Raw genomic sequence first — 16,960 nt, forward strand, 5'->3', positions numbered from 1 at the left:
ACCGAGATACCCGGAGCTATTGCTTCAATCTGAGCGGCCAGCCCACACGGACCTTCCTGGGGGCGACGCCACCGGCACCGGCCGCGACCTTGAATCCCACCGTGTCCATCCGGATGACCAAGGGACGCGGTCCGGACACGACACTGCACCCTGCATTTTATTCAACTCCGTACAATAACGTAGGGACCTGGACTGAACCCCCGTTTCGACCAGCAGGTGTGTGGAGCCACGGGTCTCGTCATAAAAAATAGGGATCTGGGCAGCGACTCCCCGCCCGTCCGGGGAGGCCGGGCCCCGCACGGCATCGCAGTACAAAAATAGTGTCTCTCTTCGCCACGCGGAGGGGCGGTCGGTCTCACGAGCCGTCTTATTTACACACTGTACATCTTTCTGGAGCTATTTACACGTCCTTTCGGGAGAAGACAGAGCAACACTACAGGGCTCCGAGCACTAACAACAACAACAACAACACCCCACACCGAGCAAGGGCACACAAATAAGAAAGACATTCAACTGCTGGGACTCAGCAGCAGGAGGCGCCGTTCTCTCTTCCCGAGACTGAGGCGCCCCGCGCGACCCCCGGGGGGGGGGGGGCAGCCCGTGGGGGGGTGTGCCACCTCGCCCCTCTGCGGGGAAACGCCGTGGAGTGAGCTCGGTGTCCGTCTCCGACGGAAACCCTCTCCACGCGGCTCCCACACGGCTCCACGGGGCTGCACTTGGGGCCGTGTTGGGAAGATTGTCCTGTCTTTGTGTTTCGGTGGGGAAGACACTGCTGTCCGACTCCTTCTTCGGGGCACCCAGGCCCGCGCGGTGACTGGGTCCCTGGGACAGAGGTGCTGGGGGAAGCCCGCCAGTCCCAGACGGCCCCGCGCCCGCCACGCACCAAATGAGGTAGAACACACAGCCCGCCGGCGCCGCCCACCCGCCCGATCTCGGGCCGGCCTCCCTCCGGCAGAAAAGTCACTGCTCACGTCAGCGTTTCAAATAATCGGATGACATTGTGCTTTGTTTTCATCTGAGAAAATAATAAATAAACCGGGAAGGGAGCGAATTTCCCAGGTACGGTGGACTTTCCTGGCAGACACCGATATTCCCCGCCCCCACCCCCGGTTCACCAGACACGGGGGCAGGGAGGTGGCCCCCGCTCCCGCCGGCGTCGGACTCCCGGGACGCGAGGCATCAGGGTTGCACAAGAGGGGGTCAGGCTCCTAAACGAGAGTGTCGCAGACAAGGTACGTAGGTCGTTCTAACGGCGGGACGGCGGGCCCTCGCCGGCTGAGGGACCGACACGTCTCGGTAGCTTTTCTGTTTAAGGAGCAGAGATTTCTCTTGTTGCCTGACCTTGAGACAAGACAAGAAACGGTAACAGGTTTTTTTTTTTCTCTTTCATTTCCCTTAAATCAGGACTATGTATAAAATACTTTACATCTTTTTAAATCTTCAGATTCTAGACAAACTTCCTAATACAAAACGCTGAAAGTGCAGCAGTATAAAGTAAGAGTTCGCAACCACAGCATACAAACATCTCCTCTTTATTGTACAGCTCGGATGCGCGAAACATCGACTCACAACGGTGTATGACGCGGTGGCTAGCGGGCAGCGATGCCACCCGCCACTGGCTCCCGGACCACACGAGAGAACAACCGTCCACATAGCAGCTACAGACATTTAAATTAAAGAAACGAAAACCAGAACCAGAACCAAAGGCTTGTTACTGACAGGTACTTGCACACAGAAAGCATGCTATCTTTCCCAACAGAGCTTCACAAGTTGCCTGCGTTGAAGGAACCCACTTATTTATAGTAAAACGAATCTTGCTTTAAAAAAAAAAAATCACACAGCCAGCGGTGTGCTGCGGTACAAAAGCTACCTTTGAAGTTGGGGCTGTATTGTCGGTTACCCGCATAATCGTCACGTTATAAATACTACAGACAAGGGTACGGTCGGGGGGCACAGCGCGCGGCGGGCGGGGCTGCGTCTCCAGGACGAGTCCAGGGTCTCACTGCTTCACGGAAGTGTCCCTGGAACACCTTGGGGCACCCCGGCTCCCCCCCCCGCCCTGCACCCCGGGGATGGCCGGGTGTCGGGGCAAACGGAGCAGGCACGCACTGAGCCCCTCGGTGTCCAGGGCAGCTTTGCAGGGGCTCCTCCTGAGTGCACTCCCATCTGTTTGAAAGGCTGGGGGGTTCTCAAGACCAGCCGGGCTCACCGAGACACAGGACCATGCAGCGCTCCTGGGACAGCCTGCAGCGGCCGCGCGGTCGGAGGGTGTTCCACCGAGGGACGGCGTGCAGGAGGAGGCCCCGGCGGCAGCAGTGCACACCCCGACGGCCGCACGGCACCGCGGGCAGGAGGGACAGAGGGGCGGACGGGCCGCCAGGGGCCAGGCTAGTTGATCCCGATCTCCTTGTTGTCCTCGATGAACCTCGTGAAGGGCCGGCTGGCCGCCGCGTCGGAGCCGGCTTTGTCCAGGCCCACCGCGGGCGGGCTGCTGCCCGTGCGCGCCTTGTCCATGCCGGCGGCCAGGGAGCCCAGCGGGGGCAGGGCGCTGCCGCCCAGGCTCACGGGGAGCGGGGGCAGGCCCCCGTTCTGGATGACGGAGATCTCGTTGTTCTTCATGGCCAGGCCGTTGGTGATGGCCGCGGCGTACTGGTTCCAGAACCCGGGGTCCACGTTCACGGCCCGCGCCGCCAGGTCCTTCCGGAACATCTCCGAGAGCTTGAGGGCGTCGCCGCCCAGCAGGGCCATGGGGTTCTCCACCGACAGGCGGCGGCCGCGCCTCGCGGGGGCGTTGTTCCACATGTGTGTGCCCATGTGCACCTGCGTGGGGGACACGGAGACACGCACGGTGAGCAAGCGCGAGGCGGGGCGCCCGGACGCACACGCGAGGGGCACCGCACGTGGGGCCACGGGCCCGCGGGAACCAAACTCTTCTGAGCTTGCACGCAGGCGTGCCACGTGCCTTCTAAGTAAACGCGAGGAGCCAAGCCCGCCAGCGCCTGAGTGTTCCTTCCAGCTGACGAACACGGCAGAACCCCCCTCCCCGCGAGGCGTGGGGCTCACGAGAGCCCTCGGAGGGCGTCCCCCAGCGCAGGGCCCCGGGCCTCTCCCGCCCCCGGAGGTCACCTCCTCTGTGTCTCTGTGGTTGTGGGAGCCACAGCACTGACCTTGTGACTCTAAAGAGGCCACGGAGACCCCGGCAGGCACCGGGCCCGGGGCTGGGTGGGGCCCTGGCCCACACGTGTCATCCAGCACCCGCTGCACACTCCCCCCACCCGGGGCATGGGGCCGGCAGGCCGGACCCTCACTGTGGACAGCCCCCCGCGGTGTGCTCGGGCCCTTGGCTGGGCGGTGCCCCCCCACCCCGGACACCCGCGGCCTCTCAGCAGCCACAGGGCAGAAGGCAGGACCAGCCCGGCCGGGCCAGCAGCTCATGCTCCGTGTGGGCCCCGTGCAGCAGTGTCCAGGCCCAGCCCTTGCGCCTCAGGGTCCAGACCACCTAAGGGGGGGCCCAGCACCCTGACCAGCGGCCGGCACAGCACAAACCCTGAGGGGAGGGGAGGTCCTCTACAGCCAGAGAGCACACACATCGTGAGTGTGAGCAAACGGCACGCACCCCAGTGAACGTGAGCACATGCATGTGAGTGCACACATGGCACACACACACCACAGACTATGTACATGCCACACACAGCACACACACACTCATTCACATACAGTGCATATATGAGCCTGACACACACTACAGATGTGAACACGCATCACGCTTACCTGTGCACACACCCCTACATGTGCACATACCACATGTGCATGAAGAACCATGTGCGCACACCCACACATCCAGCTGCATGCATGCACACACGTGCACACCCCACATGTGCACTCATCCACATGTGCACACCCACACACCCAGCCACATGTGCACACACACTCTTTGTGTGTGCACACACCACATGCACACTCATCCACACAGGCACACAGTCACGCTCTGCACGGGTACTGTTTTGTGCGGGCTCCCCAGCAGCTGGCCACCCCCACATCCCCACCCCGGACCACCACCAGAGCTCCGTCTGCCACACCTCGGGGTGGGGGGGGCCTGCCCGCCCGCGCCCCAGGGCTGGCGGCAGCCTCCCGGGCCTCCTCACCTTGAGGTTGCCCTTGGTGGTGAAGGCTCTCCCGCAGATGGTGCAGCCGAAGGGCTTCTCCCCGGTGTGCGTACGCTCGTGGATCTGCAGGGCGCTGGCCGAGGAGAAGGTCTTCCCGCACGACTGGCAGTTGTGCTGTTTGGGGGTCCGGCGCGGCGGGGGGGCCAGCATGGGCGCGAGGCCGGGGCTCAGCACCGCCTGCGGCCCGGCCGGCACCTGCACGGCGGCCGGCAGCGGCGGGCCCTCGCCCAGCGTGACCGCCTTGCCGTGGCCGTTCATCTCCATTTTGATCAGGGCGGGCGCGGGGCCGGAGACCAGGCTGGGGGCGCTCTGGCTGGGACCTGGAGCAGAGTCGGGGCCAGATAACGGAGGGGGCAGCTCTTTCAGCCTGTGGGTCAGCACGTGCTGCTTCAAGTTGCCCACAGTGGAGCACCCGCGCCCGCAGACCGCGCACAGGAACGGGCGCTCCTTGGTGTGGCTGCGGTGGTGGATCTGCAGCGCACTCCGGCACGCGAAGGGCTTGCCGCAGACGGGACACACGGCCCGCTCACACTTACCGCGATCCCGGCTCAGGAACAGCAGGCTAAAGGGGGCCTCCTCCTTGACGGCCGGCCGGCCGGGGTGGGCGGCCGTGAGGTCCAGCGCGCCGCCGTTCTCGGGGCCGGGGGGCGGGCTGTCCGGCCTCTCGGTCTTGAGCAGCAGCTCCGGCAGCGGCGGCTCCTCGTGGCTGCTGAGGCCCGGGGACTTGGAGGGCAGGCTCTCGCCGTGGCTGTTGGCGGGCGACGGCGCCTGCACGGAGGAGGACGACTCGGACAGGGCCGGGCTGCCCGCGCTGCGGCTCTCCAGGTCGCCCGCGGCGGATGAGGAGGAGTCGTTGCTGAGGCGGTCGCTGTCCCCGGACCCGCTCTCCGCGGCCTTGGCGGCGGCCAGCGGCGGGCGGCTCATGACCGAGTCCATCATCTTCATCTGGTTCTCCAGCGCGGCGATGCTGGAGATGACGGAGGGGGGCGAGGGCGGGCAGGAGGCCGGGCAGGGCAGCAGCGCTGTGGCCGGGTCCTTCGGCTCCGCGTCCTCCTCCACGGAGTTCTCGTCCGCGTCGTCCTCGAAGCTGCTCAGGGCCTCGGCCGCCTTGTCGTCGTAGGGGAGCTCGGCGTCCATGGCGTCCTGCAGGCCGTCGGGCAGCGGCGTGTTGGGGATCTGGCCGCCCATGTGCATGCGGATGTGCTGCTGCAGGACCACGGCGTTGGTGAACTTCTTCTGGCAGATGGGGCAGGAGTGCTGCACCCGCAGCGGCGGCTTCGCCCGGTGCACCCCGAAGTGCGTCTTCAGGTTGCCCTTGGTGGTGAAGGCGCGCCCGCAGATCTTGCACTTGAAGGGGCGCTCGCCGGTGTGCGTGCGGTAGTGCATCTTCAGGGCGCTCTGGCAGCTCAGCACCCGGTGGCAGATGACGCACTGGTTGGGGTCCGTCATCTTCTTGTCGATGTTCTCCACCAGCTGCTGCAGCTTGGATGTCTCCGACGTCTGCATGGAGTCGAGCAGCCCCCCGAAGGGAAACTTGGCCTTGAACTGCTCGGAGCCGGCCGCGAGGACCGGGCTGCAGAGGCCCGCGGAGACGCCGCCGTCCGCCGTGGCCGCGGCGGAGACCTGCCCGCCGGCGGGGACGTCCCCGGCCCGGGCGCTGGCGCAGGGCAGACTCAGGGGCTCGGTTTTGGTCAGGGAAGACACGCCGAGGGCGAGGGCGGGCTGCGGCGACTCGGCGGCCACCAGGGCGCCCGGCTCCGAGCTGCTGAGGCCGGGCGACAGGGAGGGGCACTCGCTGGAGGCGGGCGAGGGCCGCTGTGGGGAGCGGCCGGCCGGGGTGAGGCTGGGGGAGTCCGCGTAGCCCCCGACGCCGGGGACGGTGGGCGGCAGCTGCAGCCCCACCGACGTGGGCACCGTGGGCAGCACGGGCTTGCTGTCCAGCCAGGTGGTGACCGGCTTCTCCGGGGGCAGGGACATGCCGTAGGGGATGCCGGAGCAGGTGGGCACGTTGTCCAGGTACTCGGGCACGGGGTAGGGGTTCATCTGGATGTGGGGGTACTTCTCCTTGTGCCTCTGGAAGTGCACCTTCAGGTTGCCCTTGGTGGAGAAGCGGTTGCCACAGACGTTGCACTTGAAGGGGCGCTCGCCCGTGTGGGAGCGCAGGTGGATCTGCAGGGCGCTGTCGCTGCCGAAGACCTTGGCGCAGAACCTGCACTTGTGCTTGAAGAAGGGGTCCTCGGCGGCGCCGGCCTTGGGCTCGAACACCGACACGTTGGGCGGCTTGCCCTTGCGGTGCTTCAGGAGGGCCGACAGCGGGTCCAGCGCGCTGGCCGTGGCCGCGATGCTGGCCAGCGGGTTGGGGAAGATGACGCTGCTGGCGGAGGTCTGAGGTAGCAGAGGGTTTGGCAGGCCGGGCGCCGGGCCGAGCAGCGGGCCGGGCCCCAGGGTGGGCGGCGTGGGGGCTTTCTGGGGGGGCTGGGAGGCGCCGGCCAAGGAGGCCGGGGCGGTGCCGGCCGTGGCCGCGCTGGAGGACGCGGGCCCGCTGGACTCGGGGGCTGCGGGGCCCCCGCCGGGGACGTGTGGGGTGCTGGCCCCGGACGCCGGCTGCGACAGCGGCTGGGGCCCCTCGTAGGCTGTGGTCTGGGCGGCGGCGCCCGGTGGCGTGGGCACGGGGACGGCCCCAGAGGGCAGCTGCAGGGCGGAGTGGGCGGCCAGCCCTGGGAGCTGGCTGGAGGCGGGCCCCGAGGTGCCCTGGGCCCCTGCAGCGGCGGCGCCCGGGTTCAGCGGCGGCCGCAGGGGCTGGCGGCTCATCATGGCCACCTGGCTGCGGATCTGCTCGATGAGCTGCAGCTGGTGGATCTGCTGCTGCTGCAGCGCCATCAGCTGCTCCAGGATCATGGGGATGGCGGCCGCTGCGACCCCGCCGCCGGGGCCCACCGCGCCCGCGGCCCGCGCGCCCTGGGAGAACTGCGCCACCGCCACCTTGGTGCTCAGCAGGGTCTCCAGCGTCACGTTGGTGCTGGGCATGCCGTAGGCGGCCACCGGCGCCGGCTCGGGGGCCTGCGGCAGGGGCGGCTTCCCGGGCAGCGGGGGGCCTGGGCTCTGGAAGCCCTTGTCCGCGGCGGCCGGGGGCTCCACCTCCATGGGCTCCTCCTCCTTCTCGGGGGCCCTCACCTCGCCACCCTCCCCGCCCTCTGCGGGGGCCGCCGCCGCCTCCTCGGGAGCCTCGCCCTCCGTCTGCTCCCCGGGCGAGCTGGCCGGGGAAGGTTCCGGAAACTCCTCCGAGGCCGGGGCCGGCTCATCCTCGTGGACGATCAGCACCAGCGGGTTCTTGGTGCAGATCTTCTTGTGCCGCAGGAAGTCCGTCCACCGGAAGAACTCGGCACAGCACCTGTCGCACACGCTGGTGTCCTCGCCGCCGCTCCTGCTGTCTGGGCCGCTGTCGCCGTCCTCGGCGCCGTCCCCGGGGGCCGCTGCGGAGACGAGAGGCTGCGTCAGCCGCGGGCCGGCCACCCCGCCCGCCCTCCAGCCCCCCACCCCCCGAGAAGTTCTGCCCACACATAAAATCGATGTTTTTTACTCTGTACAAATTACCCCACTTCAGCGCTTCTGACACCCGGCGCACGCGCTCCGTGGGCCCTGCTCGCTAGCTAATCATTTTCTTAGCGCAATCCATCAAATTATGAGGCCCTATCAATTGTGGATACTGCTTCTTAATGAAATTCCATAGAAGCCATTGATTTCCAATACTTTCATACCGTCGCGGCCGCCCTGTCTGTGAGCGCAAAGCCGGCTTTCGATGGGCTTCATTAGGGTTCTCCCGACCGCCCGCCCGGCCGGCCTCCGCGCTCCCAGCAAAACCAGGGACGCCTTTGCCAGTTCGCTCAACATCGCTGCACGGATCTGCAACCTTTCAAACTCGCGTCAGCCCCTGACGGCGAGCCGGCCGCCGCCTCTGCTGGCCGGGCCGCGGAGATTCATCCTCTTTATGCCTCGGGGGGCAGGGGGGCACCCCAGATTTAATGTGATTCCAGAGCACCTTTCAGACCCACGGGCGCTTAGTTCACGCAGGAAACTTCAGCTAAATACCTGCGTTTGTAAGGGTGACAAAGAGAACACAGCACTGGTGTCCTCTCTGCTCAAAACCACCGTCTCCCTGGCCCTTGGAGAGGTCGTCAGGGACCGGGCACACGCCCACCGTCAGGGTCTGCCAGGTGAGTGCCCACCGTGTGGCCGGGGCCTGAGGTCAACTGTGTTTCACACAATGAACGGGCTCTATCAGATGTGATGTTTCTTGGTGAAATGAACCAAAATTACATGTCACTGTTGTCAGCCAATAGCGTGCGGCGGCCTGCCTGCCAGCGAACTAGAAATTACACATTTAAAGTTCATTTACGCTGACGCGTGGAACGCGGGGACGCTGCCGTCCGACACACTCCGTGCACCTATTTTCATCCGTTCGCACGGAAAGACTTAGCAAATTACATGCTTGCGCCATGGTGGGAAGCCCTCTAATTGGTTACACATGTTTAATTACTGTTGCAGGCAGCTACTTCCTGACTCCCCGAGCCCTCTTGTGCCGAACAACAGCCGCGTTTAATGAACAATCCTAATTCACACCTGATCAAATAAAGGGCCGAACAGGAACAAGGAGCCGGCGCACGCTGACACTCCTGGCCCCCGTGCTCTGGACAGTGGGGGTGGAAGGTCACGCTCGGTGACGGCCCGGCCCCGAGTGCCGGCCTGGCCGGCGCTGACGCAAGACCGCTCTCTGTCAACGCCCAGACGTGCAGCAGCAGCAGCACTCGACTCCACGGAGGGACACGGCAGCTGCGGGCCAGATCTTTGCCCCCCCCCCCCCCCCCCCCCCGGCACTGAGTGTGCGAGCACTGCCCCCAAGTCTGTGGCCCGGAAACCGTCCACTGCCATTTCCTCCCCAAGTGCCCTGGCTGAGAGGAAGCCTCCCTGCGTCTTCTTGTCGGGTTTTGGGAGAAGAACGGATCCTGCCTGATCCAAGAGAAAAAAAAAATTGGGTGTTTAAAAAAGCATCCTGTGAAAGCGTGCGTCCCTCCGCTGGACAAGAAAATAAAAATATCTTTGGAGGCCGGCTTGCCTGCGGCTCTCCATGAGGCCATTACTGCCGGGTAATTTATACACGCCTTTAAAAAATTATTAGCGGTGTTCAATTAGCATTTTCTTAACTGGCTAAGGCATCTGAAGAGGGGGGCGGGGAAGCTGGAGCTCGCAGCCCATAAAGGCCTGCTGGACTTCTAAACCAGAGTCGGGGCCGAGGGCCGGTGTGGAGGAGTCTCATTACTGCAGGCGCAGGAATGTGCACCAGGGGCCGTAAGGAGGCCGAGTGTCGCCCGGGCGCCAAGACGGCCGGGTCACCACCCCGCACGCAGACGCTGGGCACGCTAACAGAACGAACACCCACGCGCTGAACCTCGCTCCAGGGGCGCGACACCAGCCGTACACCTGCGAAGGTCACGCGGCAGGGCCAGACCCCCAACACGCACTCTTCAGGTAAATGGTTTCTTCGGGCCCACAGGTAAGGGCTGCCTCAACCTCCAGGGGTGCATTCAAAAGGAGGTCGCCACGGGAGGCGCACAATCGCTACGTGTGCATTTCTGACATGCGTGGGAGGTGCTGTGGCCCACCGGCGGCCGGGCCTGCACGCGCCGGCCCGGGGAGCCCACCTGCCGCGGGTCGGCGTCCTGCGCCCCTGAGGCTGTCGCTCCACAGGGAGCGGATTTCTAACAGTTCCTTTGCAGCTCACAGCGTTAGAGCTGCGCCATCAAGGCCTGCCACCACCCTCACCCCCACGCAGAGGTTTACTCCGCTACTTTGTAACAGACAAAGACGAAGGAATCCGCTCTGAAATGCTTTCTCCCTTGAAATCCTAGGTGGGGACGGCGTGCTCCACCTTTGGCGTGACGGGCGCACTCACACGGCAGGCCCCTCGCTGCACACGTCCCACTCAGAGACCCCGTCACGGGGAGCACGTGCTGGGGACAGGTCCCTGAGCAAGGCCCTGGGCTCAGCCCAACTCACTCAACTGTAAGGGGATCACATGCTCTCAACGGGCATTTCCCGGTCTTCTCTGTGGGACACCAGGGCAGGAAACAGGACCGGGACGTGCGTCCCGCACCGGGCTGTCCCCCAAGCTCTTCATCGGCCCCCACAAATCTGCGGGAAGGGGTGTCTTCCCGTTCCCACTGTTGTTCACGGGTTGAGTATTTTTAGGGTTCGCCTCCAGGTTCATGGACCCGGGAACCGTGCCCACGGGCGGGTCCCCTTTTCCCAGTGGCAGGTTCTCAGCTGGAGAAACTTCCCACCAAACAAGTCACTTTGCTTGATGCAACGATAAGCGATGACCACCCAGACATCACGAAGAGGTAATGCTCCTTCCACTCACGTTCCTTTAAAATTGAGAAAAGCAGAACTGAAGAGAGGAGCTCGTGTAAAAAGGGCACCCCCACCGTCGGCATCTGCCAGCACCGTAGGAAACAGGATCGCCAGGTTGCACGAGCAAAGTTTCGGAAGAAATTTGCCTTTTGCTTAAAACACGTGCAAAAAGCCTTCACAATTAGTGGAGGAAAGAACCCTTCACTACAATCTAGACTTCTTAGCTTGGACGAATAATTCAGGGTCGCCACTCACATGTTTCCTTGCACTGGGCTTTGCGTGGCACCCCAGAGCGCGGTCAGCTCAGCGCTGCTCCCTCACTTGCCGGAGCCGCGACCGCCTCCCCTCGGAAGCCGCGTGTCCCAGCTCCCCTCGAAGCCGCAGAGGAGCACGCGTGTGGGAGGCTGGTCCTGACTGAAACGTGTTCACGTGAGAACGCCCCCACGGCGCGGCGGGACCCGGATTTCGGGCGCGTGTGTGAGGCACGTTGTTGGGCAAGGAGCACGCCCACGGAGCTGACCGCCAGGAACCGCGCAGACGGGCCCGCGGCCCCGTGGACACGGCCCCGTGGAGTGGCCGAGCTCCAGAGCACAGAGCCGGGCCGGGCTCTGCCGCGCTCGGGGAGGGGGACATGGAACGAGTCGTTGTGACCCGATGGCCCTTCTCGTTACAGGGACGAGGTGGCTCGTGTTACCGCGCGTATGAGCTCATGGGGCAGGACCGACTCGTCTCAGAAAACGCGTTCTGCCACGAGGAGACACGTGTGGGAAAAACCCGACTGCAGCCGGCGCCGTGGGCACACCCCTCCCCAAGCCCTCTGACCCTGCCGTTGTTTTAGGCTGATACTGAGTCGGATTCAGGCGCAGCCGACCATCTTCTAATTAAACTTACATTGTGGCTGGCCTCTGTGCTCCAAAAATAGAAGTTATTACCTCCATTAGTTAATGTGGCTCAACTTTTTTATGTCAGCGTGGAAGGGGGCCCGTGGACCCCTGCCACAAGGGTGGGCGTCTGAGAGATCTATTTCTGATGCGGCTGGAGGCTCTTACTTTCGGCGGCGGGGGGGGGGGGGGGGGGGGGCGTTGAGGAACAAGCTCTGCGAACATCGTCATCACAGCCAAGGCAGTTTGTTTCTCACACACGGACTCCGACGACTAAGACCTCACACTGCACGCAGGCAGGGCCCAGGCGGGAATTCACAGTGTGCGAGAGTTACATCAGAACGTGCCACCCAACACCGCCAGCCCCCCGCCCCCGCCCCCGGCCTCTGAGGTCAGTGGGGGTCAGGAAGACGCGGTCCAGGTGACTCTCCCCTCTCTGGGCATCGGTGTGAGAAGAGACTGCCTGGGGGTGTGGGGGTGGGGGGACAGTCTGCCTTGCGAATATGCAACCTGCGTGCCCCCCCCCCCACGCTGGGCCCTGGGCCTCACACCGCCCCTGTTTCCTGAGACCCTGGGGAGGGAGGGAGGTCCCAGCTGCAGGGGAGGCCCCCTCGGCCACGGAGGAAATGCAGCGTCAGCTTACAGCGGCCCACACCGCCTCTTTGCACCTGAGCTTTTCCCCACTGCCCCCCACGCAGCCCCGAGCCCGCCCCGCGCTCCCCCCCGTCCTTGGAGGGGAGAGAGGGGGTCCGAGGCCTGGCAGAGAGAGTCCCCGACAGCGGGGTGGCCTTGGGGACCGTCTCTCAGACGCAGGGGTTTCATCTCTTCTTGCTGACAGCACACGGAGAATGCCCAACAAAAGGTCCCTCTTCTGAGGATCGACCCTCCCAGTGCGAAGGGGTCTCCTCCCTCAAGCCCCCCCCACAAACACAAAAACCCAACCCCCCCTGACTGTCCCACGGCCCTCCCAGCCCCCCCCCACTCTGTCACAGAAGAGACCCCATCGTGTCCTCCCGGTCCCCTGCAGAAGGCACACTGCCCGCCCGCACACACGAGGGTCTTTCTGGACGCTGCCAGGGAACAGCCCTGTGGCAACACACACCCTGTAAAAACATTGCAGGCATCGGGCTTCCTTTACACGTGTCGACTGCAGGGTTCCCGCCAGGCTTTCCAGCCTCCCCTTTGCGGGGAGGGGAGCGGGCCTCGTGAGCTCGCGGACCGGTCACAGAGAAGTGACAAGCAGGCCTTTCCCGGTCAGGTCCCTGGGCCTCCAGGGCCCTCCCTCCGCTCCAGGGCCGCTGCCCACCTGCAGGTCTGCACCGCAGGCCGCAGAGGCCTGCCCGGGGGCAGGGGGGAGGGCGGGGACCCCTCCACCTTCACGCGTGGCGCTGAAAGGCCCCGAGGGTCCTGCAGGAGGGAGAACGGACATTCTCCTTTGCCTCTGCCACCCCGGAAAAATCTACGGAGCATTTTTCAAGTTTTCCCCAGTCGTTAGGAGACACGTATTTTCTTGCAAATTAATTCTTTTTAACTCCTTATGATAGCTTGGAATCCCATAAAGAAAGATGAATTATCACACACTGAGCCCAAGCTGCGACACAGGAGGGGACAAATAGAGACCCCCGCTGTGTCTAACAATGTAGAAGGAATTCCAGACGCCACCGAGGAACTGCGTCGTCCTCCCCAGACCTCCAGGCTGGAGAGCCCGGCGCCGACGGTGGGGGGCACTGTCGCCATGCCGAGCCCGGCGCTGCCCCGCGTGCCTGCCCCGCGCCGCTCGGGGGTCCGCAGCTCAGATTTGTTAAGTGACGGCCACCTGTGGCTCCGCCACCAAACGTCTGGGGTTGGGGACGCCGGCAGGCCACCCCCCCCACCCCCGTGGGGTGAGGCTGCGACAGGCGTGCGTGCCTCCCTCTCCGGCCGCAGGTGGGACGCACGCGCCCTGCCGGCCTCCATGGCCAGTCGGCCCGGACGCCGGGTCGGAGGGCGAGAGGGGTGTGGTGCCTCGTGGCTGCACAGGAGCCTCGGCTCGGGGCGGTGCGCTGTGCTCACACTTCCCACGGGCACGCACCCCCCTGCGGTCCCTGCGGAAGGGCAGCACAGGCCTGAGACCCGTCCGCGGTGAGGGCGGTGTCGGGGGGCCCTGGGGGTGAACCCCAGGTGTGCAGGCCTCGGCGGGCCGGAGGCGGAGGGTTGCAACCCAGGGTCGACACGCGGGCTCACACGCGCTGCTGCCGCTGCCTGCCCACGGGGAAGTGCACGCGCCCGGCCGCTCTGCACACCCACTGTCCTTAGAGACATGTCCGCAGAAACGGGCCAGGCCACCTCGAGGCGCAGACACCTGAGTCTACCCAGTCCTAGAGACACAGCAACGGCACAGAGTCCAGGGACAGGGCACGGCCACTGTCCCCACCGGACGCCCTGCCCTGGGGGGGACCACCAAACCGTCCCTGCCCGCCATCACTGCTCCATGTCCACAGAGTCCACTCGTGTGCGGCAAACCGTCCTACAAGAGCCCCTGCCCGGGCACTGAGGCCGGGGCCGGCATGCCCACCGGTCCCACGGCGGGGTCAGCGCCCAGCGCCCCGAGGCCCCCCTGGCGCAGGGGACCAGGGCTGCCGAGGAGCGAGGACCCGGTGGCACCGCGCCTGCGGGTTCACGACACGGCTCCAGAGGTCCCAGCCGCACCCAGGGAGACCGTCCTCCGTCCTCCGTCCTCGGAGAACCACGAACACTTGTGCCGCACGGGATGGGCACCCAACGGGCCGGCCGCGCGGGGCCAGCGCCGGGCCTCCCGTTCACACTCGGGCTCAGCGTTGACACTTCCTGGCACGCATGGCGACCGGCCCTGCCACCAAGGTCAGCTGCACAGATGCACTAATTGCATGACGAGCTTGACATCTAGTGGCCGCCCCCGGCAGGCAGGGCAGGAGAGGTTAAGTCAGCAAGGCCGGTCTCGGCTGCTCTGACGACCCACCTTCAGGGTGCGGCCGAGCCGGCCGGCTCCGCAGCACCCCCTTCTCCCAGGCATCAGGCGGCAGGGCAGAGGCCGCTGCTGCTGCCGGGAGGCGTTCCAGCCCATGGAGGGGGCGGGGGTCCTCGGGGGCGAGCGCGGCAGGCAGCCACGCTGGGGCGAGGGGAAGCACGGGGCCCACTGAACACGCGGTCAGGCCCACCGGTCGCCGGGTCTCTTCGCCGGGCGTCCCCTCGGCCGGGACAGCCCTCCCTTCAGTCAGCAGACACATCAGCCCCAATCCTCACCCAAGGAGAGCCTGCCACGCTATTTCATTATTCCGATGAATATTTTATGCCTCCTGAAATGCAACGCGCCGAGCGTGTGTGCTGAGGACAGACAGCTCACTGCCTGCTCTCTGCATGTGAACCCCTAAAGGTGTTCGAATGAGGAGAGGACGCCTCGCGAGGGGTTTTCCAAACACAGAAGTTTATCTGAGGCGACGGGAAAACCTTCGGCTTCCCAGACCCTGCCTGTGTCTGGTCTCCTACGAGGCGTGCGGCCCGGTGGCAGAGGCCGCGGCTGCTCTTGCTCACGAGTCCAGGGCGCGCCGGCCTGTTCCTGGCCGCAGCAGAGGGCACCGCGTAGGAAAACACAGACCCAGGCACAAACCCCTCCGAACCTGCCCTTCCCCAACTCTTCTGCAGCGTGAAGAGGGTGCGTAACCTCATTAAGCAGTTAAGGAGATTTTAATGTTACTTGAGTAAAAGCCTGTGCCAGGACTCCCACGTAAGAACGCCAGGTTCCCGCTGGGGTTCCGTGCCCAGGGGGAAAGCTGGGTTTCACTCCGAACCCCCCCCAGGAGAGGAGGCTCTGTCTGAGAGCTACCTCGAGGAGAAGGGGAAGGCCTGGGAGATTGCAGTTGGAGATGAAACCTGACCCACTTTGGCCATCATCCTGTATACAAAAAATAATCAGCTTGCTAAGCAATTCCTGCTGTGGGGCCATACCTTCTTCTTTCTCCCGCCTGAAAAGATCTGAAAATGCTGGGGGACCCGGCGTCCTGGAAGTTTAAAACGTCCCCACAGACCCCCACTGCGACCTCATCAGGTCTTCCCCCGCGAGGTGGGGATTAATTGGCAGGCCTTCTGCTGGCCGCCCAGGGACGCCTTTCAGCACGGGTTCGGCTTTTTAAGTGTTATTTTTAAAATAAATGTTTGCCCATCCCTCCCTTCCCCTCTCCCCCTTCCTCACTCTTCACCTTCCACGTCTCCGAGAAAACAATCCGCCTGCCAGCGCTGCGGAGTGCCTTCTGCGCGGCGTCCTTTCGAATGCTGAATTGTAAATGTGTCCTGGGGGGGGGGGGCGGCCCTCAAGGCAAACCATGCATACACAGATAAAAGAGAACGGACCTCGGCCCCAGGCCTGGCGGCCTCCCTCCCCCGAACTTAAACACAGCCCGCGAAGACCCCCGCTCGGTTCTGCGATCACATGCTCGCCACATTTAAAAGGATTTTTTAAGGTAGCCATGTGACTGAAAATAAAAACACACTTTGAAGCAATTAAGTGCCCACAAACAAAACGCAGGATGGCAAATTGTTTTAAATTATAATATCCTTTTGTTCTTCCTGAGACCCGTTTTCTCTCTGACGACAATAAACCACATCTTCACGGAGCTGTATTTTCTACGATAAAGGATAGCACGGTTACACCTTGTAAAGTTCTTAGGAGTCTTAGCTGTGCCTCTGTCATTAGAAGTTTTAATTACTTTTGCTCAGAACAAAAATATTCAGCTGGTTCAAAGGGTTTCATTATTGATGACATCCATGTAACTGAATGCTCAAGCTGCAACACTCATTTCTGAATTTCCAGAAACAGTTGAAGGCTGCTCCCACTGGGAACCTGAGTCTCTGCCATTCTTACATTTTGCAGCAGAATTATGCTGCAACTTCACAAAAATCATCGCTACTTTTCCTCATTTTAAACACACCATCGCATTTCACTCCTGCAAAGATAGGGTTTGGATGGCACCGAAGCTGTTTTTGGATAGTTACCTTTTCTCATCGCTTGCCTAAAAACTAAAGCCTGAAAAAAAGTCATATTTCTGTTTTTAAGAAATAAAGTCTTTTTTTTTTTTTTTACTGTAAATTGCTGTGGCAGTGAATCTCTGCCACCCCATGCAACACTACAATTTTACACAGAGTCCTGGTTTTTTTGTGGCATTGGGAACAGCCTTCAAGTTTGCCGTGCATATGCATCTGCTGCTTTAATTAATGTCACACCCAAAGTGATACAAAAGAATGATCTACTTTGTTTCTGAAACACTGTAAACTTGGTTCACTTGCCACTTCATGCCCGTCTCTGTTTCCGCTGTGCTCAACCAAGTTACAATGTGGAGAGGATCTCCCTCACGTTGGAGTGATTTAGCTTTCACCACCATTTATCTGGGAAACATATTTTAGTCACCTTCCGAACACGAGCAGCACGCACAGCCACAGCCACGCCAGCCCTCCTCCCCCGGCCCCAGAACACAGTATCTTTTATGCTCGCCG

At 63.2% G+C, this 16,960-nt stretch overlaps 1 protein-coding gene across 1 annotated transcript in view; it reads right to left on the minus strand.

Annotated features, from left to right (window-relative positions):
• Nucleotides 1-2,324: 2,324 nt before the first annotated feature.
• The window catches only part of SALL3 (spalt like transcription factor 3), a 33,310-nt gene continuing 18,674 nt past the window's right edge, over nucleotides 2,325-16,960 (minus strand). Inside the window, exons 2-6 of the mRNA XM_028524338.2 lie at nucleotides 14,433-14,582; nucleotides 14,144-14,281; nucleotides 9,484-9,644; nucleotides 4,146-7,655; nucleotides 2,325-2,820 (exon numbers count right to left, since the gene is read on the minus strand). Of these exons, the coding sequence (XP_028380139.2) occupies nucleotides 2,389-2,820; nucleotides 4,146-7,655; nucleotides 9,484-9,644; nucleotides 14,144-14,281; nucleotides 14,433-14,582 (4,391 nt within the window). The 3' untranslated portion in view covers nucleotides 2,325-2,388. The remainder of the gene's footprint in view (nucleotides 2,821-4,145; nucleotides 7,656-9,483; nucleotides 9,645-14,143; nucleotides 14,282-14,432; nucleotides 14,583-16,960) is intronic.

Source organism: Phyllostomus discolor, chromosome 9 (assembly GCF_004126475.2).
Source record: "Phyllostomus discolor isolate MPI-MPIP mPhyDis1 chromosome 9, mPhyDis1.pri.v3, whole genome shotgun sequence".
Lineage (NCBI taxonomy): Eukaryota > Metazoa > Chordata > Mammalia > Chiroptera > Phyllostomidae > Phyllostomus > Phyllostomus discolor.